Source organism: Hippoglossus hippoglossus, chromosome 15 (genome assembly GCF_009819705.1).
Source record: "Hippoglossus hippoglossus isolate fHipHip1 chromosome 15, fHipHip1.pri, whole genome shotgun sequence".
NCBI classification, from domain to species: Eukaryota; Metazoa; Chordata; class Actinopteri; order Pleuronectiformes; family Pleuronectidae; genus Hippoglossus; species Hippoglossus hippoglossus.
Window position 1 is genome coordinate 739,566 of NC_047165.1, and position 27,832 is coordinate 767,397.

Sequence of the window (27,832 nt, forward strand, 5' to 3'; positions counted from 1 at the left end):
GTTGGAACTTCAACATGTTGTTACCTTTAAATTACAGAAAGATAAATGTCATCGCTCGTCAACTGAGAAGGTAACGTGACGTCGTTAACAGATTCTATTTTTTTTAAATGTGTTAATTCCCTCTGTCAGTTAAACAGTTAATCTGGAACATTAAGTTCATATGAAGCTGAAAGATAGAGTTGTGATTGGTCCTTTTAAGTTCACGTCATGCTGAAGTCACAATGTCTGGCCCCGCCTCACTACAGGTCACTGTGACATCACTGCAGGGGGCGGGGTCAGCAGAGTTCAGGATGAATAATCAGTGTCTCTGATGTAGCTTTGCATGTTGTTGTTTTAAAGCAGCTCCCAGTCCGAGCAGGTCAGCTGACCCTTGACCCCCCCAACTCCTGACATACCCCTCTAAGCTGTGTGCTGCCATCTGTTAGAGCTGCTCCTCATTGGCTGATGGAGCTCAGGTCTGCAGGCCACGGAGCTAGGGATTGGCTGGCAGAGTGCCCGGAAGAAGGGGGTGCGGACATCAGCTGATTGATAGAGATCGGAAGTGGAGGAGGGAGGAGGAGGAGGAGGAAGAGGAAGAGGAGGAGCCGGAGGAGGAGGAGGAGGAGGAGAAGCCAAGCAGAGTCGGTAAATCCACAATGAGCCGGTTCTGCTGCAGACAACAAGTGTTCATCAGAGAGAGAGTGAAGAGGGCGAGGGAGGATAAAACGAGGTTACTCTCAACAGAGAGAGAGAGTGACGGGACGAAATAGGGAGGAAGGAAAAGGAGGTTACCACGGCAACTCAGGGGACGTTGCTGCAGCGGCGAGGACTCCAGGACACACAGGTAAGGTGACAGTGTGTGTGTGTCTGTTTGGACTTGTGTTGGTTTCATAAGTGTGTGAGTGAGTGAGTGAGTGAGTGGATTGAGCAGTGCATGCTGGGAGGGGGAGGAGGAGAGGGAGCAGTGAGTGTTGGGGGAATCCTATTAGCAGAGTCCAGGAAAAGTAGGGCTAACTGGGCTGATCAGTGTGTGTGTGAGCTGCAGAGTGACGCTGTTTCAGGAGCGTTTGGTTTTCTGGTGGTCATGTGATCTATATGAAGACTTCTTGGTGCTGCGGTTCGTCGGTGGCGACTTTGATTCAGGCTGTAAACTGAGGACAGAGTTCAACGTCTGATAACAGCCTCCACCTGTCGGACGGTGTGTCTGACGCTGCTTCTATAACCAGACTTCATCCAGGGAAATCAGAACATTAAGCTCAGTTAGAAATAACAGGATTCAGAATAAAACAACACTGAAACAATTCATACATGATCCCAACATTTGCAGGTTAATTTTCTGTTGATCTATGAAGTGTTGCAGCTCCACAGTCGAAACCTCCCACTCTGACGTGAGGATGTGGTGATTAACCAGCGGCTCACTGAACGCCTCAGCATCGTCTGAAATCTGTCTCATCAACAAAACACACCTCTTTATCTATGTTCTGCCATTTTTGTTTCAGTGCCGATGTCAACTCAATAGAATTGTCGTCACTCAGTATAGCTCATACCTCCAGCTGCAAATTCATGTGCATTATAAATACCAACAAAACTAACCATATCACAAACCTATGATTCAAACACATTATAAAACTCAAACAGTGCAAAACCTAAACACAGATTCTGATGTGAAAGACTCAGCTGATTTTTATCAGTCAACTGATAGATCAGTCGGACTCTGGTCGTTTCCTCATCTCAATATTCAGATATTTCATGGGATAAAATCTTCAACAGACAAAGTCATTGATGTGGAAGATACAGATGTTTACAGCGGAAAAGTGAATCACGTTTGTTTTCCAGCCTCTGAATCAGAGACTTGTGTAAACTGCTCTCGTTTCAGTTTGAAAACTCTGGGTTTGTGTTTGAGTCTGAACAGAAACTGAGACTTTAGTAAACGATGACACGTTCTCTTCCTGATTGGTTCTCATCAGTCACATGACTCGACGACCAGCGGTGAATACAAAGCTAACACTTCCTGTCGGTAACAGTTCCACCTCGTCGTCGCTCAGAGAAAAGAAATCCCTGCTCTGACTTTTCACCATCACTGCTCCTCCTTCAGAGGAGTTTCTGTTACTAAGCAACCAAAGGCAGAGGAGACAATCTACTTCCTGTTTACATCACATGACCAGTGTAGGTGAATGGTACGGGTGGAAATCTCCAGGCTCCTCTAGATTAGATTCCTATTCAGAGGTCTGTGATTCGATTATAAAACAATTATCGATGCAAATAATTTTATTGCTATACATGATTTATTTTTCATCCCTGTGACTAGATCTTCACGAGCCTCGTGGTTTGTGCTTTAATCAGTATTTGAGACTGTGACTGTTATTACAAGTGTGTCATTTGCAAAATAAGCTTTTTAATTAAAAAATCTGACTCCAACAGTTTATAACAGTGGTCAGTGATCTCCACATTGATTTGACTTCATCAGTTTAGACTTGTGAGCTGCATCTTTAGTCTTTACTGTATCAGTGTGGCTCCCCCTAGCAGCATGGAGGAGCATTACTCCGCTGGTCAACAAGAGATTCTGCTCCTCTGATGTTTTCTAATCATCCTCACTTTGAACAGATCTTTATAAAAACCTGATGAATTCATATTTATGTTCCTAGATAAATAGGGCGTCGCTTCTTCTGCAACAAAGAAGTAAAAAAAAAAAAAAACCTCTGTTTTATGATAATAGAGAGAGAGAGAGAGAGAGAGAGAGAGAGAGAGAGAGAGAGAGAGAGAGAGAGAGAGAGAGAGAGAGAGAGAGAGAGAGAGAGAGAGAGAGAGAGAGAGAGAGAGAGAGAGACTCTGTTGCTCACACAAATTTCGTTCTGGTCATTTTAACCCTGATGTGTGTGTAGCAGATGAACTACGTGCACATGTGTTTAAATACTTGTCATAGACTCTAAAGCTAATCAACAAACAGAAAGTAAACATCAGAACTGTTCAGGACATAATATCTTCTGATAAGTGTCTGTTTATTGTTAAAGTGTAAAGTAGCACAGGTCAGCAGGACAGTGGAGGAGGACACTCAGACAGAAACTCAGACAAAGACGAGCGGATCTTTAACGAGCGTCCTGATCCTGAAGCAGCGCTGGTTATTCAGCCGCGGGACATCGCTCTGTCTCTGCACCAATGCAGAGTCGTCCAAGTCGAAAAAACGATTAATTCCCCCCCGTATAATATTAAATCAATACAGTTTGACTCTAAGGAAAGAAGGTTTTTTTCTATATTCAGCAGATCAGACAGTTTGTACAAAGGCCCTAGTTTCTCACCTGAGCCCACTACAAGCTGCTTTTCTATTAATAGACAAATCAAACTCACACGTGTCACTTGGCGCCTGCTGGCCCACATATTCCTGCCGCCATGTTGGAGGGTAGCCAAGGACATGAATGGACTTTTAATTACCACAGTATTTAATCTTATCAGAGGGTAAGGAGGACTCAACTGGTCTGAAAGGCTGAGAACCAGAACAGCAACTTTTTGGTATTCCCAACTTCTTTACAGATCGTTACGAATGAAAAGAAACTTAGTTTGTCTCCCGCTTCAGTGCTGTTTGTCATATATTCTTGTGATTGCAAAATGTTTGGAATAAACCTCCTAACATATCACTATGAACCCTATCAGAACACTTACCCTAGAACTTCTTTAGAGACCACTACAACCTTTGAAGGGACTTCTAAAACCTCAGTGTCCTTCATAACCTCCTAAACTATCCTAAAGCTGCTTCAGTGACTGGACAGCCTGGACCTCTAGAATACCCTCAAGAACCACTAGAACCTCTTAAAGAAAACATCAACATCCTAAAGGACAAATGTAATTTTCTTATTTACTATGAGAACATTTTTAAAGAATCCGTTTTGGACTCATCATTAACACGTAGAGCATTTAAAGATTCCCTAAAAAAGCCTAAAGGGCAATTGAAACATCCTAAAGGTTCCCTTGAATCTTTTCAATATAAACTCTTAAAGGATTCATTCATCCTCAGTGATCATTATAATCTTCTCAACTAACCTAGATCTTCCACAAAAACAATCTTCTAAAGGATTCACCAAAACCTTCTGGCTGACCACAAAGAGACTGTTGGAACCTCAAACGCCCACGAGAACCAGTTTAAGGGCCAAAACGGAGGGGCACTTGTGATTGAGTCAGGCAGTTGTAAGAGCTTTGATACTGGGGCTCAATCCCCCAGTTACTACTGCACATATTTTGGGATGAAAAAATAAGAGGTCCTTGGTATCTGATATCTGGAACCATGTTATTGGAACTACAGCCTCAGCAGGTAATTTCACATTAATTACACTGCAACAAAACACACAACAGGAAAGATTATGGGTTCGGATGTAAGTTTGAAAGTGTGTATGTGTGAGAAAGAGCATTCTTACTTGGATTTGGGTAGGAAGAAGTTAATCAGCTACTTTCTTCTGTGGAATAATATTAACTTAATATGTTAATATTGTTTTGTCTTTGTGCTGCAGGTTGAAGAGACGATAAGCAGATGGAGAATAGACCAGCATCTCTAGTCCGGATTCTGATCCCCATCAAGGACATTTGATGAATACTTTCATGGGTTCCAGAAGGTCCTGGGACCTTTTGTGCAAATAGTGAGGGACCACGGAAACGGAAGATCTGGACTTTGAGGTGACTGAGTTGCCAACATGTCCCAGGCAGGTAAAGTCCTTCACCTGTACGTTGAGGTGAGGTCTGTTGCTGAGGAGGAAGGGCAGGTTCTGGAAAGAGGAAATAGTGGAACTAGCCACCTGACGCTTTCGTGCCAAGATGTCCTCCCTCCCTCCCAGAGGAGCTCCACTCACTCTAGTCCCAACCGCAGCCCAGATCTTTCACCAATTACTCGGCATCACACTGGGCGCGGGACCCAAAGCTTACCCCCTTCAAAGTCCTCATCCAGGCACTCAGTCAGCTTCCAACTTCAAAACCCAGACGCAACAGGATCTCCCACCCAGTTCCATCGGCAGGATGTGTTATATGACGAATTTTCTCAGTTACTCCAGGTCATTTCACCTGGAATGACCGGTCCAGGCCGGCATGGATCACTGGGATGTGCCCATTCCTCTGACGTGGATCCCTACCAGGAAAGGTTACCAATCTCTCCATCTTCTACATCCTCTGGGAAGTTGACTGTACCCACCACCAACCGTAGGTCCTATGATATCCAGGCGGTGGAGGGTGAGGACGGAAGGACATCTGTGGTGACCTATGGCTACATAGAAAAAGCTAACGTTCACAGCATGGGAAGCCGTCGTGAGTTGGACAACCCTTTAAATAGAATGGAGGGGCAAACACTACCTGCCCACCTCCGTAAAAGACTGAGTGACCCAGTGTGGTGCAATGGTCAGCCAGCACTGGGGGACCCTTACACTAATCACCCCAAGCCGTCTCAGAATCAGTGTACGCAGGGCTCACCTTACCTGCAGAGGGCTACTCTGGATGCTGTAGCCAGAGATGCCACCTACAGAGCCTGGGAGGAGTTCGGATCCTCAGAAATCCGGCGACAATTTGGCAGTCGTGGCCCAGACAACTGCAGCCCAACTCTGCCACGGCACTACCAATCCCCTCGCTGCAGGTCCTGGGGGGGGTCACCCGTCCTTCCCCGAAGCACCCACACCCTGCCATCCAAGACCCAGCTCTTGGAGATGGACCGGGGAATCTGCCGTAGTGCAGTTAATGGATTACCCAGAAGTCCAGCCTCTGACCACCTGTGTGCCCACACTGGATACTCCTCCCACCCAGTGGTTCCAACCTCAACCTTATACTCGCATGGCCTGCCTCAGAGGCCATGGACCGGGGATGAGAGCCCCAGGTTGTCCAGCAAATTTCATCCACCTTTACCTGCGGGGAGACCCACAGACATCCAACATGAGATCCCATCTAGAACATCCCCCACCAGCAACCAGCGCAGGAGTGGCTACCAAACAAGTGGAAACTCCCACCACTGTGTTGATAGTAGCTATAATGCTAAAGACAGTATACAGTACTGTGCTAACAATATGTCAACCTTTCCCAGCAAGAGTCACTCCAAACCATTACACTGTAGTAGCAGAACCAGGGATGCAGTCATTGGCAGGAGAAGTGTCTCCCCATCCTTAAATGCTGAAGTGGCTTGTAAGTTAGCTATGGAGGCTACCAAATTGTCCAGTACTTTTGCAGGCAGAGGGTCTCCCTCGCCAACACCTTCTCCAGCTGAGTCACTGAGGTCAGAGAGTCCCAAGATGGTGGCATCATTCCTAAAAGAATCCCAACCATATGCCTCTCTTCAAGGCCAAGTCTCCCCTGAACCTCTGCGGGTGGACAACCAGAACCACAAACGGATACCTCAAACCAGACCAGGACTTGTCTCCCCCCTCTTGTCCCAGACAGGCCTCTCTTCCTCAGCATCTCCAGCTTTACAGGCTAGGTTGCACAGAGTTACTACATCTCAATCTCCAGCTTTAGACCCACAGCAACAACGGAGTTCATCACTAAGTAAAGACATGTCCACCCTGCACCGCTACCAGCCACCACAGTACACTGGAGGCCGTAAAGCACCCGGTATGGAGCTGAGGCAGCATGATCACCTCTTTGATAGATCACCTGAACTCTGCAGGAGACTTCTCTCCAGCCAAAACACAGACGCTTTGCCTGTGAGCTGGACCTCCAGGCACCAGGAGTGGAGGGACACTGGACCAGTCCAAGACAGGGACGAACTCTGTGATCAAGACTACAGACAGACAAACTGTAAAGTTTACACTCCAAGCAAGGAGGAGAATCATAGGATTGATAGAGAAAACAAAGGAGTTATAACGTCAGTGCAGGGGAACCAGAGGTCAGTTGAAGGCATATCCATGGACCAGAGAGAGGAGGTTCAGGATCACAGTGGGGCTGGTGGGACGTCTTCTCAGAGCTCCAGTGGGGTGACAGGCAGCGTGGGAGACAGTTTCCAGCTGGAGAGAAACGACAGTCTGTTCCCTGAAACCTCGAGCCAGTCCAGCCACGATACTACCGACACCGGCTCTGGGATGCAGGTCGGCTGGACAGGAGGATGATGTGGGTTTGGTTGTATATAAATGCAGCCAAACCCTGTGTGTGTGGGAATCTCTGAAAAGAGTGGTGTGATGTTAACTGTCTGTCTTCAGAGCTGAACAATAAAAGTTAAAGTCATGGTCTGATGTCATATTTACCTTGATAACAATATGTTCATCCTCATCATTCAGTTAGTTTCTGTTTCATCAGCCTCTGTTCATCTTTCTGTCCATATTCTAAGATTAATGAGTTTGTACAGCGTGAATGGTCAGTAACGTATAAACACTCCACAAAGATTATTTGGTTGGTTAACTTTAGGTCCCATTGGGCTTTACAGCAAAGACTCATGGGATATTTGAGTTCAAACATCTGTTGTTATTAGAACACCAGAACAAGAATAACATAAATATAACAATATAATTGATACGATAATAATAATAATTAACTATACACTTAAAAGTTTGTGTTGTAAAGTTCTATGTAATCCTGTCTCCTACAGTAGAACAAGCGTTGTCACAGTGTTTTGTTTCCTCCTACAGTCGGACAGCGGCTCAGCATCGACTCCGTCCTCGCGGTCGCAGAAGATCGCCCAGGCCAAGTGGGAGTTCCTGTTCGGAGGCCAGAGGGAGGAGCCTCGCTGCCGTGAAGGTGTGTTAGACGCTGCAGGTCATTGTCTTTTCATTCGTGCTCACATTTGTTTTGATGTTCTTTTTTCAGAACACAATGAATATGCATTCAAATGTTTGGTGAATAAACCAACACTTTAACACCATTAACTGTGTAAAGGTTGATATTGTTATAATGATTTTTTAAATAGACACTGAGTCTAAAATGGGTTTATTATTCTTTTTTTCAGCACAGTTTCAGGCTGGAATTGCTGAAGTTTCAAGTATTTTTCCATTAATTTGATTATTTTTATCCAATAACATTGTATTCAGGAAAATGAACAAAATTCTTCATTGTTTTTATTCCAGTTTTATTCCCATTGCGAGAGCAGCCTTGGTTTCAGTAAAGTGTTGGGATTAGTTGTGGTGTGTGGACAGCAGCAGTAATATGTTGATATTGATATTAACAGCTATGTATGTATGTATGTATGTATGTATAGGTCTATTGCTTCTCTTAGCAGGTTATTGTATTGTTTCTTCTCTCCAGTAAGTAAACAAGCAGCTTCACCAGCTCCCACTCTTTTTCTAAGCCAATTAGCTAAATCCTAACATCAGCGAGAACACGGCTCAGTTCATGACTCTACTCACGAGCATTACTACAAACCATTACTCACTTCCGGTTCTGTATTCAGGACACTGTCGTAATGATCTGGAGTCTTTAATGTCTGTTGCCTAGTAAACCTGAACTCGCTGATTAATCATCATAGACCAAAAAGTGAATGATTGAATCTCATGTATTTAATGTATCAGTTGAAAAGGTGTCAGGTCAACACACCTCAGAAACTTGATGATATTAGAACTTTATCCAAGTTCTTTTTCTAAACTGACAATGGACAGAATAATATTTACGTTTCATATGTTTAACTTATCATTACAATCTTACATTAATTTTAGTAGAGGAATCAGTTCAGTCATGTTTTCTCTCAGTACTTTACCTTTAGTTTTCTGAACAGATTTGTTTACTACGTTTATTTTGTTCTCCATAGAAATTAGAAAACACTTTAATTGCAAAGTGCTCATGAGCTTTTCCACCTCTACTTCTATTTGTTGATACAGTTATGTATAAAGTAGCCTGTATGTTTCTGTCCTTTAGCTGAAGGCTCATCCACAACGCCACTGACCAGTGGTTTGCCCAGCCCCACCCCTCCCTCCTCCCTACATCTGAAAACAGCTAATCAGAGGAGGGGGCGGGACAACCAGGGTCCAAAGTTTTCACATCACAAAGTGCGGCAGATCGAGGTGGAGCTGGTGACGCCTTACCTCAGAGGCACCAACCCTAAGACGGGTATCATCCGCCGGAGCATTAAATACTCTGAAACTGATCTGGACGCTGTTCCGCTGCGCTGCTACAGAGAAACCGACCTGGACGAGGTGACCTGGTTTCATCTGCTTTTATTTCATCTGGACATTTTTGAATGTTCATGCATGATCAATATTTATTATTATTACCTTGCAGGTGATGCGGGCAGAGGCGGAGACAGCAGAGGAGGCAGAGGCGGACTCTGCCTTTGGGAGTAACTGCAGCGTCCTGGGAAACTCCAGCTTCAGCCCCGCGGACGCCCCCCCGAAACCCCGGACAGGACGAAGGGAGGAGGGGGATGAAGAGGAGGAGGAGGAGGAAGAAGAGGAGGAGGAGGAGGAGGAGGAAGGAGTGGTGAGCTGGGCCAGTGTCAGGATGCTCGGAGACAAACAGAGACAAAGAGCCACTAAAGACGAGGACGAGGTGTTCAGTCTGCTGCTGAAGGGGTGAGAGCTCAAAAATACATCGGACATTCAATCAGAAGGTTCATATTATACACAGAGTTCATCCCTCACATTTTGGATTTAGTCCTTATTGATGTATTCACATACAAGTGGTCCAGATACCAGATCAAACATTTTATCATTGTTTCATTAGTCTTGTTGTCTCGAGCTCCATGTGACCACACCTTGAGTTCATAATGCCTAATCAGCACCACAGACGTTCAGTGTTTGTTTCCTTTTTCAGGCCAATGGAGGCTTCGTCCGAAAACCACGGAGGCCTCAAGTCTCCGATCTCTGTCGGCAGCCCCCGCCGACCCTCCGACAGCAACCTCGACTCCTTCAGTCGCCATTTTGAAAACATCATGGAGTCTCACCGGGCCAAAGGCACCTCGTACAGTAGCCTGGACAGTGTCGACCTGCTGACCTCTGGATCCACGTCCGTGTTCACCTTTGACCTGCCGACCCTCACCCCAGAGATCCAGGTAGGATCATCAGCAGACGAATCACATCGTGAGTCGTGTAATGACCACAGAGGTAACACTGCTGTGTCTGTGTTCAGAGTCAGATTTGCGACAGCGCCAAGCAGATCATTGAGCTGAGCTTCGCCCCGCTGGCCCGCCCGGACCCGGCCACCACCTCAGAGACGTCTCGCTCCGAAATCTCCCTCAGTGCCTCAGTGGCCAGGCTCCGAGCGCAGTCCAAAGACGACACTGGCCCTCCGGTCCGCTCCAGGTCAGAGAAGGATTCGTGGCGTCGCTCCAACCTCAAAGATGGCTTCCGAAAGGCGACCTCGGCCCCGTCCCTCCACAGCAGCCCCAGGTGAGTCAGAGCTGGTGTCGATCCCACCAGGAGGGGCCCCGGAGCCTCGGCTCATCTGTGTGGTGATGGTGTGGTTCAATGCACATAAAAAAGGGTAAACACACTAAGGCTGCAGGTCAATTCATTATTATCATTTTGTACTAAGAACAACAATGACTAAAAATGTTAAAGCCACACAAAAACCTATTAATTAGGTTTGAAGCATCTTTTCTCTTTATTTAATTTTAATCTGTTTAGGTATTTTCAGCTTTTTTAAATGAACTCAAACCTCTAATTCTGCATCATGTTCTGTATAAAGTTTATAGACGCAGATATGGATGTATTTGTGATTGGATGATATCAGCTAAAAAACTCAGGCTGTGATTTAAAGGAGAAAGATCCACATGACTCCAGTGGAAACTTGGTATTGTGACAATCTGAGATTATTTGTCTTTTTCTTTATTCAAAACACATTTTACTGAGTGAATCCTGCTGCAGTAACATGGTTAGGCCACATGATGGAGACAGAGAGACGCAGGTGGTGTGTGTGTGTGTGTGTGTGTGTGTGTGTGTGTGTGTGTGTGTGTGTGTGTGTGTGTGTGTGTGTGTGTGTGTGTGTGTGTGTGTGTGTGTGTGTGTGTGTGTGTGTGTGTGTGTGTGTGTGTGTGTGAACGCCCATTCTGTGAGACTACACATGAGTTTAATTATAGTGTGTCTGACGTGTAGCTGAACACACACAGCGTCCAGTGTAGGTGGAAAAGAGGGACCTTGTAGGTTTCTAGTTGTTCTCCTTTCTGATGCGTTTGTGAAACTCGTTTATTTAATAAATCAATTCAGATGTTTTTTATTGATCAGCAGCTGTAAGTCTTTGGCACTAGTTTATTGATTATTTGTCTTTGTCGATCAGTTTTTATTCTTGGAAGCAAATCGTCGCTGCTGTTAAAGATAAAGAGAAGGTTTGGTTTCTGAGTCTCAGGCTCTGGACCACGTCTGTCCTGGATGTTCTCCGTCCTATTTGATGATTAGTTTTGGTTCCACATCCTCTTTACGTCCAGATCTGCACCTTCACGGTTACTTCAACCAAATCCCTGTGGTCACATGTCGTGAGTTGCAGTCAGCTGATTGTTCAGGTCAGACGCTGTAAGGTTTCAGAAATCTGACAATTCTGACAGCGAAGAAACCTAAACTTACCTAAATTATTTTATCAATCAGAGTAGTTGATCAATTTTTTTATTCACAGAGGTTTTCATGATGCCTCATGAAAGAAAATCATCTAAATAATGTTTCTCAGTTGTTGTTCTGTACCTCAGATGAGATTATTGGAATTGTCTGTTCCTCAGTGTGAACTGTAGAGAATCAGAGGTTTGGAATCTGACGACTGGACGTGGTTGTTGTTGACGTTACAAAGGTTTCGTCTCTGATTCGTGTTCATTGACTCACGACTGAGAATCTCCTCAGACCTCCACACTCGTGTGTTGGTAAAAGTCAAACAGCTGAAACTGCAGCTGGAGGTTTGTCTGTCTCAGTCAGAGACGTCTGGACTCTGTCCACTGGGTGTGGACGCAGAATTCAGATTCAAACACAAACTTTATTGTTTCCAGTAGAAAACTAATTAAACTCGTGAAAAACAGGATCACACCCAAACTGCTGCCACACACACACACACGCACACACACACACACACACACACACACACACACACACACACACACACACACACACACACACACACACACACACACACACACACAGTTTTATCAGCCTATAGAGGGAAATTCCAGATGGATCAGTCAGTAAGTATTTGAAAAAGAAAGAAAGAAAGAGAGAGCGACCTCTCACTCCTGTCAGAAAACCAGAGACAGTCCCTGAACACCATCTTCCTCCTCCCCTTCATCCTCCTCCTCCTTATTCACGTTGATCTTTTCCATCTGTTGTCTGGCTGTCGTGACCTCTGACCTCTGACCTGCTTTCACTGGGTTTACTCAGTGTGTAGTTTATTGTGTACAGCTCACATGTGAGAAACCAGCCACAGACAGAACTGAACCTTTTACTCTGGGAACAGAGAACTGTGTCTTTAGTTTATAACTATGTATTAGTATTTATTATAAAGGTTTAATGTTGAGATTTTTTGGTTAGAGTTAAAACTGTTTTAAATAAAGTTTAGTTTAGGTTAAGCGTTGCTAAAAGAAATACGATAAGTCCGTTTAAAAATCCATATAGTTTTTAGATTTGTATTAAAAAATAATCACACACTAAATAACTGTTATTCTGAAGCTGATAAACTTTTTCATAAGAAATCAAATGTTTTTTCACAAAGAAGAAAAGTGAAATAAGGTGTCGATCATAGTTTGTTTGTGAGGAAAAGAAAAAGATACAAACTTCTTCCAGGGTTAGGGTTATGGAGTGAGAGGAAGGTAAGAGGAGACAAAGAGAGGAAGAGGGGAAGGAGAGGACGGAGGGAGGAGGAGGAGGAGGAGCGTCCCCGGTCGAACGGGGGAGGAAACACAAACCTCCATCCCCTCAGTGAAGGAAAATAACTGATGCGCGGGAGGGGCGGGACAAGAAGATCCGGCTGAGAGGAGGAGAGGAAGTTGTGTGGAGAAGTTGTTGAGAGAGAATGAAGACGGCAGAAAGTTTTTAAAGAGAGAAAGAAGAGAAGGAGGAGGAAGGAGCTGACAGAGGTGAAGAGGAAAAGTCAGACGAAGGAGGACGACTGAAAACAGACGAATCAGAGGAGGAGACACTTCTGCTGCCGGATGAAACAAACAATGACGTTATCATGACGTCAGCAGATCTATGACATCACTGCGTTCCCCTCGGTAACGCCTCCTCAGATCAAAGCTATCAATGTGGATGTTGTTTGATTGGCGGCGACTGTCGGGTACTGACATCATAGACTGGGTGTGAGAGTTTGCTGGCCCCGCCCACTCCTCATCGTCATGGCGAGCTACCTGCTGTGCTTGGGGGGCGGGGCTCTGGATGACAGGTACGTGTACGCCCCGCCCTACCCAGCTGTTTACAGGTGAGTCAGCTCCTGAAGATCATCAGGGTCTTAAAAAGTCTTAAAAAGCTTTTAATTCAGTTTCTTTTAAGTCTTGAATTTAGTTGACAAAGGTCTTTAATATTCTGCTGTGACGTGTCCACGGTCGTTTTCTGTTTAGCGTCTCATGCGTCTCACACGTTAGATACAAAATCAATCAATCATTTAAATATTTGTTATTATTAATTAATTCAACTTAATTTCAAGTTATCACAGCAGCTCAGGTCAACGCTGCTGAAACCTGAAATTGATCAAAAGGTTGATGTTGTTCCAGACGCTCAGAAATGTGGAACTAAAAGAAAACTGTGGAAGTTATTCTCTGTTTCATTTAACCCTTTTCAAATAGAATAGTTACAGGTAAACTGTGAAATGTTATATTATATATCCAGTTTACATCTGTCAGGACCAGGTTGTAACTGAAGTTCTGCGTCAGGAAACTGAGCCTTCAGCGTTACCCTGTGTTCGGTCAGCGGAACACATTCTACTTCACAACGTTCCCATTTCAATCCCAGTCGAGGAGGTTTATTTCCTGTGTGACACTGCCGTCCCACAGTCAGTGAGCAGATGCTCATGTTTAAGTCGTGTAAAACACATGTAGTTTATATGTCTTGTTGATATCAAAAACATGTGCACATGATCAGGAAGTATCGTGTTTTAATTATGTTTCCTACAGTGATGGTGGAGTGAAGCCGTGGTATAGAGGTGGATTTTGGAGCAGATCTGGGTATAGCAGAGAATCCAGGATTACATTTTTCACTTTCTTTAACCTGGTGAGATAATCAGTTAGTCTTGCTCTGAGCATCCTTCTAGTCCATTATGGATTATTGTTTCCATGGTTAACAGTGATTTTTAGAAGAGTTGTATCATGCTGGACACGACAGCAAAATATCTCAAACTAACGGCAGGAGCCTGAGAATAGAGCCGACAACAACATTTCATATTTTAACAGATGTTTAATTAAAATCCACATGAAATGATCGTCGTCCTTCAGGTGGGACACAAACCCGAGGAGATTTAAGGAGGAAAACAAAGCTGTGATATGTCAATGTGGATGATAAAGTTTCAGACGTTAACAACCTGCTGAGCCTCAGGTTGACGTTTGATGAAGAGGACCTGTTGTTTTTCTGGGTTTGGTTCAGTTTCAGAGTTAAAACTCAGCAGTAACTGGCTCCGAGGCTTCGCTCTGCATCACTTCAAACAGAATCACTAATCAACCATCCCGTGTTTTTTAGTTTCTGCTGAATTAACGTCCCTGCAGGCCGAGGATCTCCTCCGGAGTTCGGAGGTAGTTTGCTGTTTTCACTTTCCGACTGAGCATCCATTATAGATCAAGCACTTGTTTCACAGTGAGGCGTGAGCGGAACACGTGAGAGCTGAACTCTGTTCACCGCCTCCCGAGGAGCACAAAACACATCATGGAAATCAAACTCATGTGGACGAGTCACAGATCTGTGACTCGTTTTAACATCAAATATCATCAGATCTTTTTTCCCTCTCTGGCATTAGACGAAGTTTAATGTCATCTCAGAGTTCAGAAGAATTTAGGACATCAGATCATTTTGAGGCTGAATCCTTAGAATCTACTTTAAAGGATCCCATTACCTATAAGGATGAATGACGGAAATATTTTTGAGAAGCCAACTTTGGCTGCATCTCATCTCTTTGAGTCTTGTCTCGTTGAGTCTTGCAGCGTTTTGTCTCCTCTCTAGTGTCCTCTTATCTCGAGTCGTCTCATCGAGACTTGCCTCGTCACTTTTAAAATTAGATGGAACAAACCATAACAGCATCGTCGTCTCTCTTTGTGTGAACTATATAACTGAAGAGTTTTAAAAAGCTGTAGTCGGAGTCATAGACAGAAACATTTGAGTTTGAGTCTTTTTACAATGAAGAATAAGTCCAGTAGAAAATCACAGACTGGTCCTTTAAAGGGCCCATATTGTGTACAATACATTTTCTGGGCTTTTACTATCTGTAATGACTTTAAGGGGCCAGTAGGGGGCCTCAAAGTATGAAAACAGTCACTCCTCAGACTTTTTCACTCAGTCCATTCTAAGAAATATGTTATTGAAACGTCTTGTTTCGTACTTCCTCCCCCGTATGATGTCATTCGGGATCGCACTTGTCTCTCAGCCCCGCCCAACGTGACTGTTAGAGACCAGCGGTTACGCTTTATTTCTACTGACGTGTCGCTGTGCTCAGTACGGAGTAAAGTCTACGTTACTCAGGACTGAAACTCCATATTGAAACTCCGTACTGTGACTCGGGACGTTACTCCTACATTGGCCGACTGTCCTGCTAAAACTTGAACAGACATGAGGACGGTGTCACTTCCGTTCAGAAACATCCGGTTGTAACGACTGTGAACATGTGGCTGCTTTTCTATAGCTGCAAACATCACGTGACTTTCAGCTGTGTTTACCAGAGGGAGACCGGTGATAGGCCTGGTCGCGTGTCACTCAAAGTGCAGTCAGCCAATCAGAGGAGGGGCTCAGGAGGCAGGTCTGCAGCTCCAGAGAGAGGACGGAGACAGGACATGGAAATACACACTGCAGCAGCTTGTCCACTTTAAACCACTGATGTATCATCTCAGGGAACCAATACCAGAAAGGTGTAAAATATGGGCCCTTTAAACCAGGACACACAGGACAACATGTGTGTTTTTGAATCTGTTGTGTTCATGTTGTGTGTCCGTCTGTGTGCAGTGTGTTGTTTTGGTGTCAGTCTGGATGAACGACAGCTGACTGACACACCCTGGATAATAACAGTCTCTCACTCTTTCCTTCTCTCTTTCTCTATATTTGTTCCTCTTTTCCTCTCTTTCATTTTCTCCCTCTGTCTTTTGATCTCAGACTTGTTTTCCTCTCGTCGTCTTTTCTATGACTTTCTGGTCAGTGAGTTTAAGTTTTTCTGTGTCTGTTGGACTGAATCCGTCTCAGCTCAGAGTCCAGTCTAAGTCCACATCGTTTTTCTCTTCTTTGGTTAAAAGTAATAAGATATTTGAAGTTTAGAGAACATGTCTTGTTGTAGATGTATTTTCTCCTTCTGGTTTTAACAGGTGATCTGTCTCTGTGTTTCTAATCTAAATGGCTTCAGCCTGCTGTTCCACTCCAGTCCACCGGGTTGCGGTAATGCAGAAGAACAAGGAAGGGGCTATATTAACTGAGCTTTTGTAAATTAGATTGTTGAGTTGATGCTTGAAAAGAGATGAGCGCTCGAAACCAAGTTAATTCAAAACACCTGAAATACTCGGCTTAAAGTAAAGAAAAAGATTTTCCAAGCGACTGAGGAGACTGACCAGCTAAAATAAAAAGTACTCGACCAATCCAGCATTTTAAGCTCTGTGGTGGAAATGCAGCTTAAAGGGACGATTCACCTCCTCACCACTATGATGGGGGGGGGGGGGGGGTTTGAGTCCACTAAACACTTCTGGAGTTTCAGCGGTAAACAGTGTTGTATCCAACTCGATTCTTCAGACGTAATAAAACAACAGAAAAAACCTAACTTGCCTCCATCCTGCTCCTGTGATGTCATCAAGCGTCCACAAGCCCCGACGTTCAAATTCAACCGGAAACGGGGTCATTTTTTACAATGTTGAGAATATCCAGCTTTATATTAAAGTTTCTGTCGGATCAAATGTTAGGTATCACCAGTGTGTTTAACCTCTGACCTTAGACACACTCTGACCTTCAGTGACCTCTGTGCTGGGTCCTTTGATCGTATGGTTTTGTTGCTTTGATGAGTTGATCACTGTTGAGCAGTGGGTTTTTCCTTCGGTAGATTTGTCGTCTGACACAGGACTGACGTCCAGTCCAGCTCTGCTGACGGGTGCTGCTGGTTTTAGTTAAAAGCTCACCACAGCTTATAAAGTTAAATACAGTAATTCTTGTTTTTTTACTAACTTGTGTTTGTGGTAGAAGTTCTGAGGCTCTATATTTGTTTGACTTTGGTGGAAGTATCTTGTTGCAGTGTGTGAATGCACAAACATCCGAGCATCATCTGATCTGTGTGTTGACTCAGTGCTGCTGCAGTCGGAGGACGACCGGCCCCAGTGGCTGATGCATAAAAAAGAAAAGAAAAACAAGAATTTCCTGGCGTCCTGTCGAGTGAAGTTCACTGACTGCTGGTTATTTCTGTCCTGGATGAATGGGTTGTGTTGGCGGAGGAAGGAGTCGTCGACAGAAACATCCGCACTCACACTCTGTTCTGTCTCGTCCACACACACACACACACACACACACACACACACACACACACACACACACACACACACACACACACACACACACACACACACACACTTGTCCCTCTATAGGACACTCATTGACATAATGCATTCCCTAACCTTAACCACCACAACTAAATGCCTAACTCTAACCTAAACTTCAAACCAAGTCACCAAGTCCCTCAAAAAGGCCTTTGAATTTGAGAGGACCAGACAAAATGTCCTCACAATGATGGTATTGAACCAAGATTGGCCCTGATAACTACAGAACGTGCTCGTTCATGTTTCTGTCTGCAGCAGAAACATCTCAGGTGTGTTGGACAGTCAGTCACATGCTGCAGCGCCCCCTGCGGGCAACAGGATTTGTCGCATTATCCACCTTTATTTACAATCTATGGTCTAAGCAAAAATAATGTTAGCCTTAATATGCGTATTCCGTTGATCTTACCTAAATTTTAGTCTAAACACCATAATGTTAGCCTAAAGTAGACAAAGTAAATCGTTATTTATTTTATATTAACATGTGGTTATAAAAACATTTTCCTCAGGAGTTTCTGTCTCAGTCTCTAGTTTCAAGTCTTCTTCAAACAGCTGATGTTCATTTAGTGAATTATGATCATTTAGAGTCAAACAGACCATAAAGCACCAGATGTGTTGGGGGGGGGATACCACAGAGTGATTGACAGCTAGGACCGTCCAATGAGTGTGCAGTGTCCTCGAGCTCTGAGTCAGGTTCCCACCCCCTCTCCTCCAAAAATGGTTACTTCTGGTCTCAAAAACCAAGATGGCGCTGAACAAAATCTCAAGCCGAGGCTAACAAGCCAATGGGTGACATCACGGTGGTTTGATACCTGTTCCCATCACACTGTCACTGAAGGGAAGTAGATGCAGTTCCACCACTTCCCACTTTCTGACTCTCGTTCACAACTCTGACTTCACTTCCTGTTCGAGGTCCAGTTTCTGTTTAAAAGTCTGATGCTGAAGGACGGCTGATGGAGAACGGACATGTCTCAGCAGCACCAGCGACCGATAGGTTCGTTAAATTCTAAATAATTCTGCTTGGCTCGGGTGGAGTGAGAGTAAATGAAAGAGTATTGATCCCTGAGGAGACGCCGGTCGATGCAGCAGCAAACACTGGTTATAAATACACTCAGATATGTGAGGCTGTTGAAGGAAATAGAACCACATCTACTGCTGCAACAGGTTTACTGACCAACAGAGGAATGAGATATCTTCAGATGATGATGAAGCAGAAGCTGAGCGGCTGTTTGACGTGTTGTTTGACAATCTGGGTGTTCGTGTGGAAACTGTCAAAATAAGAGTCTTTTATCTTTCAGTCTAAGACCTATACTGCAGGAACAGAACAGGAACAAGACTCAGGAACGAGAGCAGAAACAGGAAGTGAGAGTCATGAGATAATGTCCCGTGTGTGTGTTTGTTTGTGTGTTGTCAGGGAGCGTCTGGTGGACCGCCCCCCCGAGCTGCTGTACCCACAGGCCGACGTAGCTGAGCGCCTGGCGCTCGGCGGCAGCGACGACGAGCTGGCCAACGGCACGAAGGCCGACCTGCAGGCCGCCAAACGCCTCGCTAAACGCCTCTACCACCTGGACGGCTTCAGGAAGTCAGACGTCGCCCGACACCTGAGCAAAAAGTCAGTGTCTGTCTGTGTCCTCATGTTTGTCATGTGTCAGTTGATCTTCTTAACACCGCTCTGCTGTTTGTGTGTCTGCAGTAATGAGTTCAACCAGAAGGTGGCAGAAGAATATCTCAGTAATTTTAACTTCACCGGTCTGAACATCGACCAGGCGCTCAGGTCAGTCCTCCTCCCCTTGTCCTCGTCTCAGCTGAAACTGGTGACCTTTTCTTTTTAAGGATTTTAACAAAAGACATTTTTAAAATATAAAGTTTACATCAATGAAAGTTTCTGATGCAGATGTTTCACATTAAAAGTCGAGAGCGAGAGAGAGAGCGAGAGAGCGAGAGAGAGAGAGAGAGAGAGAGAGAGAGAGAGAGTGATTGATTGATTGATTGATTGATTGCAGGTCGTTCCTGAGACAGTTTGCTCTGATGGGAGAAACTCAGGAGAGAGAGAGAGTCCTCGCTCACTTCTCTAGAAGATTCAGACAATGTAACCCAGAGAGTCTGACCACTGAAGGTACCTGTCTGTCTCTCACCTGTCTGTCTGTCTCTCACCTGTCTGTCTGTCTGCTCACTTGTCTGTCTGCTCACCTGTCTGTCTGTCTGCTCACCTGTTTGTCTGCTTGTCTGTCTGCTCACCTGTCTGTCTCTCACTTGTCTGTTTGTCTGCTCACCTGTTTGTCTGTCTGCTCACCTGTCTGTCTCTCACTTGTCTGTTTGTCTGCTCACTTGTCTGTCTGCTCACCTGTCTGTCTCTCACTTGTCTGTTTGTCTGCTCACCTGTCTGTTGCTCAATTGTCTGTCTCTCGTCTGACTGTCTGCTCTCCTGTCTGTCTCACCTCTCTGTCTCTCAGACAGCGTCCACACTCTGACCTGTGCCGTGATGCTGCTGAACTCTGACCTTCATGGAAACGTGAGTTTGATTTTTATCTTTCATCAAAGATCAAAAAATAATGTTATTGATAAATCTGTTTACTGTGTGTGTGTGTGTAGAACGTGGGGAAGCGGATGTCCTGCAGTCAGTTCATCTCCAACCTAGAAGGTCTCAACAACGGAAGAGACTTCCCCAAAGATCTGCTGAAGGTGTGTGTGTGTGTGTGTGTGTGTGTGTGTGTGTGTGTGTGTGTGTGTGTGTGTGTGTGTGTGTGTGTGTGTGTGTGTGTGTGTGTGTGTGTGTGTGTGTGTGTGTGTGTGTGGCAGCTCTGACAGTAAAACACTGTGATTATGTTTACAGTGTTTTTCAAAACCAAATATTCTTCTTCTCCTTCACTTGATTCATTTAAAATAAAATATATTTTTATCAAATAGATAAAAGATCAAATAAATGATTATTATTTTTATTCCGGTTAAATCCTCATGTTTTCAGATGATTGTCACAGATTTACATTCAGCTCTGTGAAGCCTCAGATGATTGACAGCTCCGAGGAGAGCAGGGGGCGGGCTGAAGCTCCCATCACCGTGCTCTGATTGGCTGCTGCAGCCGAGAGAAAATGCGCATAGAGAGAGAGAGAGGGGAGAGGAGGGGAGAGCGAGCAACAGTCCAACTGTTCAGAGTCTCAGAGGAGAGAAGAGGAATAAGAAAAGAGTGGAACAGAGGAAGAATAAAAGAAGAGAAGAGCAATAAGAGAAGAGCAAGAGAAGAAGAGAGGAGCAGAGGGGGAATATAAGAGGAGCAGACGAGGAGGAGTGAGCTCACCTGACGGAGGGATTTTCCTGCAGGAGGTAGACAATAACAAGCAAAGGAGGAGGAGAAGAAGAGGGGGTGAAGAGGAAGGAGGGATTCTCTCTCTCTTTCTCTCTTTCTGTCTCAAGCAACAGGAGAAACTCTCCTCTCCTTCACATCCCTTCATCCCTCCCTCGGTCGTCAGGGCTGGAGGAGGCTGACGTCAGTCTCGGGGTGCTCTCTCTCTCTCTCTCTCTCTCAGTCTGCGTGTGTGGGTGTGCTCGCTCGCCCGTCTCCCTGTTTTCTGTGTTTGGATGTGCGAGCTGCTGCTGATACGTTTCCTCCGTCACGCAGGTTTATTTGCAGTCCAGGGATTCTCCTCCATCACCTTCTTTTCCTCCTCTTCCTCTGCTGCGACAGGACTTTCATCAGAAGAAGATCACATTTTATTTATTTATTTTTGAGTGAATGTTTGCGTGGTTTTCTGATGATCTGATGAATTTCACATCACTGCCTCTGAACTGTTGATGGATTAGACTCTAACACACACATACAGTGCGTGTGTGCGTGTGCGTGTGTGCGTGTGCGTGTGTGTGTGCGTGTGTGCGTGTGTGTGCGTGTGTGTGTGTGCGTGTGCGTGTGCGTGTGTGTGTGTGTGTGTGTGTGTGTGAACGCTCTGACCTGTTTAATGAGACGTGAACAGGAAACGGACGAACCGACGGTCGGGTCCTGATTTGCTTGAACTTAACTTCTGATTAATTATCTCATCATCAGATTTTTTAAGTTTGATTTATTTAGAGACGTTAATCAATAATACACTTTTATTGGAAACTGGTGGAAAAAATATAGATTTTTCTTTAAAAAAAAATTATATATTTTATTGGAATTGTAAATCAAAATAGATTGTATAGACAGTCAATGTAAATCATTGACTGTAGAAATTATTTAAGTATTAATATCCTATTATATATATATATAAATATCTGTGTGTTAACTGTTATTTGTCAAAGATGTTGATCAGTAACTGATTTTATTGAACAGTAAACACTCATTCCCGACAAAAGTAATTTCAGCATTTTTCCGTTTGTCATAATTCTTATAAAACATTCTTTTACTTTGACATTTCAAATATTTTACTCTTGTTTGTGTGTCGTGAACACAACCTGTTGTTTAAACGACAAAGACGTTGGATCTTCAGTCTGGTGTCGACATCGTGTCCATCAGCTCTGATTTCTGTTTGTCGCAGACATGTTTTAGTTTTTGAGGCTGATGAAGCCCCCGACCGACAGGCAGCAGGATTATGACGAACGCTGCTATGTTTTTATGCATAATGAATAAAGCTGGATCCATAATGCAGCAGGCTGAGCTCTGAGGACACGGTCAATCCAGACTCACAACCAACCGTCACCACAGCCTCCTCGTATCTAGAATCTGAACTCTGTGTTTTCACTGAAACCAGATCAGAAGTTGAAGAAACTCTGCACTGAATTGTTTCGAGGTCGTCTAAAGGTTGAGTTGAGGAGCAGTTTGTGAAGTTGGTGGACGAGGGTTTTGGACATAATTAAGTTTGACACCACTCTGACTGTTGCTCGCTCTTCTTCCCTGTAAAGACTCAAACGTTCAGTCAGACTTTTATAAACTTAAATCTCCACCATGATCGGTGTCAACAGCATCCACTCCTCTGGCCGCATGCGGTCTCGGTCACTCTGCTCGGTCCGGAGCGGGCGTGACTCAAGGGACACGGACCCGTTCAGGTATCCCAGAACCCCCCGCTCCCGCTCCCTCAAACCGCTGGCGTTCCCCGACCTGCTGGGAAAAACCCAGGACGGACAGCAGCACCTGCAGAGCCGTAAGAAGAAGGTAGAAGCGTGAGAACTCGGAAACACAGATTTAAATTAATCGTTTTTATTGACGTGTTATTGATGGGCCATGAGAGGGCGCTACAACACCTCAGAACTGATATGATGTAAAAGCGCAGTGAGCTCAGACAATCTCAACGTCCTCGCAACTAGCTCTAAAAAGAAAATTAGTTTCTTTCATCTTTAGTGGAGAATAAACAGTTTGCACGTCACGGTCTTCATTGTGAAGATTCTTTATTTGTAGTCGCCATAGTGACACTCTGAGTTTTAAATCATATTTAATAATAATTATTAATTATGTTTCACTCAGTTCAACAGTGTGAAAGAAAAATACTCCACAGACACACACACATGTGACTCTGTGTTGTGTCTCCTCAGACTCTCTACAGCTCCATCAAGAACGAGAAGCTGCAGTGGACCATGTAAGTTTCATCACAGTGCAAACATCTGAGGTGTGTGTGTGTGTGTGTGTGTGTGTGTGTGTGTGTGTGTGTGTGTGTGTGTGTGTGTGTGCGTGTGTGTGTGTGTGTGTGTCTGCTGCTGCTGCCCGACTCCCTTATTTAAGCCTCTGTTGCCATGGTAACCGTTCCCTGCTTCTTTCCTCTTGTAATTACAGGTCAGCATCCCAACGCCCATGCTTGACTGTCGACACACGTCTTGTTAGCATTTAGCATCTGTCCTCCTCGTGTTCCGCCTCTTCTCTGTTGAAATGAAAATCAAAAGGAAATGAGACGTTGAGATGACGACGTCCTGACACTTTAATTTAATATTTAATTTGTTATATAAGTAATTATTGATCAGGAACGATTGTGAGATGAAATCTGGTGAAATAAGATTATTCCTGCAGCTGATTCATTTCTGATCCCTTTGTCTCAAAAGGACCAAAGTGACGTCTAAAGTTTACATGTTTAAATCTGGCAGTACTGCCTCTGGTGGTCAAAATGAGTTACAACATCAAAGATGTTTTCACAAGATTTTTGTTAAAAAGAGAAACTGAATTTGTCACGTTTAGCTTCAGGGGATTTTTCTGTAGATCCGAAACGATGAGGAGATGTTTGTGGGGAGGAAGTTATGTCTTAATGAGGTCACTGAACCTGACAATCCTCTGTTTTTTCTTCTCTGCTGAAGTGATGAAGAGGAGCTGAGGAAGTCGATGTCGGAGTTGGCTGACGTCCGAACAGACTCCGCCTCCCACACCATGAAGCGACTGGGCAGTGGAGGAAACCCGCTGCTGGGCGTTGCCCAGCAGGTGGACGGCGAGCTCTACAAGAGCGGCTTCCTGGTTCGCAAAGTCCACGCCGACCCTGACGGAAAGAGAAGTACGTCACTTCTTCTTCTTGAATTACTACAAAATTAACAGTTTTAAATTTTAATCATTTATTTTTTTCCCTTGTCACAATGTGTTAAGTTTACTCACGACGCATAATATCCCATGATGCCTTGTTTCCTCCAGCGGCGCGGGGTAAGAGAGGCTGGAAGTCTTTCTACGTCTTGCTGAAGGGTCTTGTGCTCTACCTGCAGAAGGTAAACACATGAACTACATTACCCAGCAGCCCCTGTGTCTCACACACCACGCCTATTTTTAGACGCGTGTCCCAGATCCAACTGATTTCAGGTCAGAGACAGAACTGATCTGTTTTACTATTTTAAATGCTTTTATTTTGAAATATCTGGCACCATTTCATTATAAGGTCTTTTATTTTGTGATGTCATCTATTAATCTCAACCAATCAGAGGCAGGCTTGGGGCGGGTTTTATCCCACATCGACCTAACGTGATAAATTTGTTTATTTTCATAATGAAAACGTTCATCTTCAGTCACTTAAGATAAAAACAATGTTTTCAGTTTTTCTAAATATGTTTAAAATAAGTGAAAGGAAAACGTAAAACATTTTCTCGTCTGGTATTTAAAAATATAAACATCATTGCTCCAATAATCAGCTGACAAACAAACACTGGGAATCAAGTCCGCCAGTCTGTGATGTCACTGCGTCACCTGCACGCTGTTCTGTGATTGGCCAACAGGACGAGTACCGTGCGGAGCGGGAGTTGACCGAGGAGGACGTGAAGAACGCTGTGTCCATCCATCACTCTCTCGCCATGAGGGCGGCCGACTACAGCAAGAGGCCCAACGTGTTCTACCTGAGGACGGCGGACTGGAGGGTGTTCCTGTTCCAGGCTCCGTAAGAGCACACGCACACGCACACGCACACACACACACACACACACACACCTCCGCTCACACACACGCACCTCCGCTCACACACACACACACACGCACACACACACACACCTCCGCTCACACACACACACCTCCGCTCACACACACACACCTCCGCTCACACACACACACCTCCGCTCACACACACACACCTCCGCTCACACACACACACCTCCGCTCACACACACACACCTCCGCTCACACACAACGTTTACTTTTTTATTCATTTGTTTGTTTATTGTTAGGTTTTTATTTTCCAATACAAAAATAAAAACTGATAAATAAACATTCTCATCACTGAACAAAAACCAACGTGCTGCTCACAGCTGAGTCGGGCGAGGTGACCTCCAGCTCTGAGATCAGCTGTGAAACATCAACAACGTTTTAAAAGTCATCATCTCTGCTACAGATTCGTCTCTGACGTCCACACGACTCCACACACACGTTGCTGGTCCCGTTTTAGTTTGAAAACTCTGGAGCTGAGTTTTATTCTGGACAAACAGAATCTGAGATGTTTGGAAACGATGACGTAGACGCTCTCAACCTCTTGCTGATTGGTTCTTTTTGTCACTATGTAGTCTACTCTGATTCGTCAGGCTGCTGTCACATGACCTGCTGTCACATGACCTGCCGTAGCTTCCAGAGTAGAAACAACATGGAGAATCAATTACAAGTGTTTCTGACCCTGTTGTCTTTGTTAACAGCTGATGTTCAGTTAAAGTCTGTATTTTACTATGATGCAGCTGTTTACAAGTGGAGGAGGCCAGATGTTATTACAGCTGTTTACACTGACACGTGCATGCCAAGTGCACGTGAGTGCTCCTGTGATCTGTGTTTTCAGTTTGGTTTAAGACACATTGGGAGGTTCTGAGACACGTGTGTCCACATACTTTTATTAGTGTGAACGTGTCCTGGGCCACAATGAAGGAATCAGCTGACAACCTCTGACCTTTGACCTTCTTTTATCAACTCTTCTATTTATTATTTATCATCTCCTGAAGATGAATCAGTGAACTGTCTTGAAATTTAATTAAAAAGCATTGCCTCATAGCTCCTGACCAGAATCTTTTCAAAGTCATAAAAACACCGAAAGACTCAAAGGTCTTATTTTTTAATTTATTTTTGCCACTCTAACGGGACGTTCAAATATATTCAACTTTAATTTATCCACAAACAAACCTGATGCATTGATTAGTGACGACGTCTGAATCCAACTGCTTTGTTTTTCCTGCAGAAACGCAGAACAGATGCAGTCATGGATAACGCGCATCAACGTGGTGGCAGCCATGTTCTCAGCTCCACCCTTCCCGGCGGCGATCGGCTCTCAAAAGAGATTCAGTCGCCCTCTGCTGCCGGGATCCAACACCAAACTATCCCAGGTACAGATGACAGAGAGTCGCTGGGGATTGTGGGTAAACTCCATATGTGGAAGCAGCACAAATCCCAGAATCCTTTGCTTTGTCTCGACAGGAAGAGCAGGTCAAGTCTCACGAGAACCGCTTCAGGGGCGTTTCGTCCGAGCTGGCAGACCTGACGACCTCCACGCCGAATCGAAAGGTCAAAGGTCGTGAGCTGGAGGAACAGAAACTCCGACAGGATTACTTTGATTTTGAGGTGATATTCATGCAGGGTCATTTCCTGTTTGGCATTTTTCAGAGTAAAACGTCCCGAGGTTTGGGAAAAATGAAACAAAATAAAAGTTTAAATACAAGTGATGACACAGTATGACGCCAGCTGCGACATTTTCTACTGTTTTTAATTTGCTGTTTCAGTTTCATTCTGTTTCAGATGATTTGACGAGTGAACGTTTGTGTTTCATATCTAATGTTCATGTATGTGCATGTTTGTGTTCGACTTCGTCTGCTCGTCTTCATCACAACAGATTCAGTTTGTTTGGTGTCCAACTCGGTGTCGGGAACATGTCGATCACTTAAAGCAACACGATGCCGTTTATTAGCGCGTTAGTTACACAGCTGATGTTATTCATTATTATTTTATCACTGTCATAATGTAGATGAAACATGAACTGAATTTAAACTGTTGATGATGCTTCACATTGCTAGGCTAGCTGTTTGCTTTAAATTCCAGTCTTAATGCTAAGCTAACAGCGTCTGGTTGTAGTTTCTTATTAGTCTGAACATGTGACCCTCAGTGACGTCATACTCTCAAAGTCCAAACGAGTGACATCACTGATGGGGACATCGTTAACGTCTCCGTCTCTGTCCTCTACAGAAAACTCGTTACGGTACGTACGCCATGTTGCTCAGAGCCAAGCTGGCGAGCGGAGACGAGGACCTGACGGCCTTCGAGTCTCGGCTGTTTGACGACGGAGGCCTGCAAAGGACACACTCCAGTCCCTCGCTGCCTCAGGACGCCGCCAACAAGGAGAAAATCCGAGGAACCAAGACGTCAAAGAGCTTAAAGGTCACGTCGTCATCATCAACCACCAGGGAGGGAAGCAAGAAGAAGAACGGGAGCAACCAGCAAGCTGAGCTGCAGAAACAGAGCAGCAACCAGGAGGAGGGGCCGTAAGACGGCAAGAGTCTGGCTGATAGTGAAGCTGGAGATGGACACAAAGCATCATGGGTAGCAGGCTGACATCCTCCTTTAAACCTTTTCTATTAAACCTCAGTCAGATTGTGATTGGCTGAGCTAAGGCGTTGGAGCTCATCGGGGGAAGAGACACTCGTCACAGAAGAAGAAACATCAGAGACGCAGCTGATGTTTGAAACTTGAAGACGCCATTTCTGCACAGAACCGCTGCTGAGTTTCAAAATAAAAGCTTTATTTCCTGTTCGAGCTTTCATTTCAGGGACTTTGTGGAAGTGATGCAGATTAAGCTTAAACATCAGAGACTATTGAGTTTGACTCCAGGACCCTCCAGAGCCCTCAAGGACTCCACAGGTACCTCCAGGACCCTCCAGAGCCCTGAAGGACCCCACAGGTACCTCCTGGACCCTCCA

At 44.7% G+C, this 27,832-nt stretch overlaps 2 protein-coding genes across 3 annotated transcripts in view; both read left to right on the forward strand.

Moving 5' to 3' along the window:
• LOC117775794 (nuclear factor NF-kappa-B p100 subunit-like) overlaps nucleotides 1-20,270 on the forward strand; it is a 38,733-nt gene extending 18,463 nt beyond the window's left edge. The window contains exon 24 of the transcript XR_004616336.1: nucleotides 20,210-20,270. The gene's annotated coding sequence lies outside the window, so the exon portion shown is untranslated. The remainder of the gene's footprint in view (nucleotides 1-20,209) is intronic.
• Nucleotides 30-27,437, forward strand: LOC117775793. 2 transcript variants are annotated; one of them, XM_034609232.1, is made up of 19 exons: nucleotides 99-823; nucleotides 4,479-7,022; nucleotides 7,560-7,668; nucleotides 8,779-9,056; nucleotides 9,142-9,431; nucleotides 9,673-9,910; nucleotides 9,988-10,247; nucleotides 18,942-19,139; nucleotides 19,221-19,301; nucleotides 19,531-19,643; nucleotides 19,981-20,039; nucleotides 20,120-20,209; nucleotides 23,027-23,070; nucleotides 23,777-23,967; nucleotides 24,102-24,172; nucleotides 24,674-24,831; nucleotides 26,104-26,248; nucleotides 26,340-26,483; nucleotides 27,102-27,437. In XM_034609232.1, the coding sequence occupies exons 2-19, from the start codon at nucleotides 4,659-4,661 to the stop codon at nucleotides 27,399-27,401; spliced, it is 5,133 nt and encodes a 1,710-aa protein (XP_034465123.1). In that variant the 5' UTR covers nucleotides 99-823; nucleotides 4,479-4,658; the 3' UTR covers nucleotides 27,402-27,437. The 2 variants fall into 2 exon arrangements, with proteins under 2 accessions (XP_034465124.1, XP_034465123.1); XM_034609233.1 differs by lacking the exons at nucleotides 26,104-26,248; nucleotides 26,340-26,483; nucleotides 27,102-27,437 and adding an exon at nucleotides 25,069-25,113 and having other exon boundaries at nucleotides 30-823; nucleotides 24,674-24,848.
• Nucleotides 27,438-27,832: the final 395 nt, after the last annotated feature.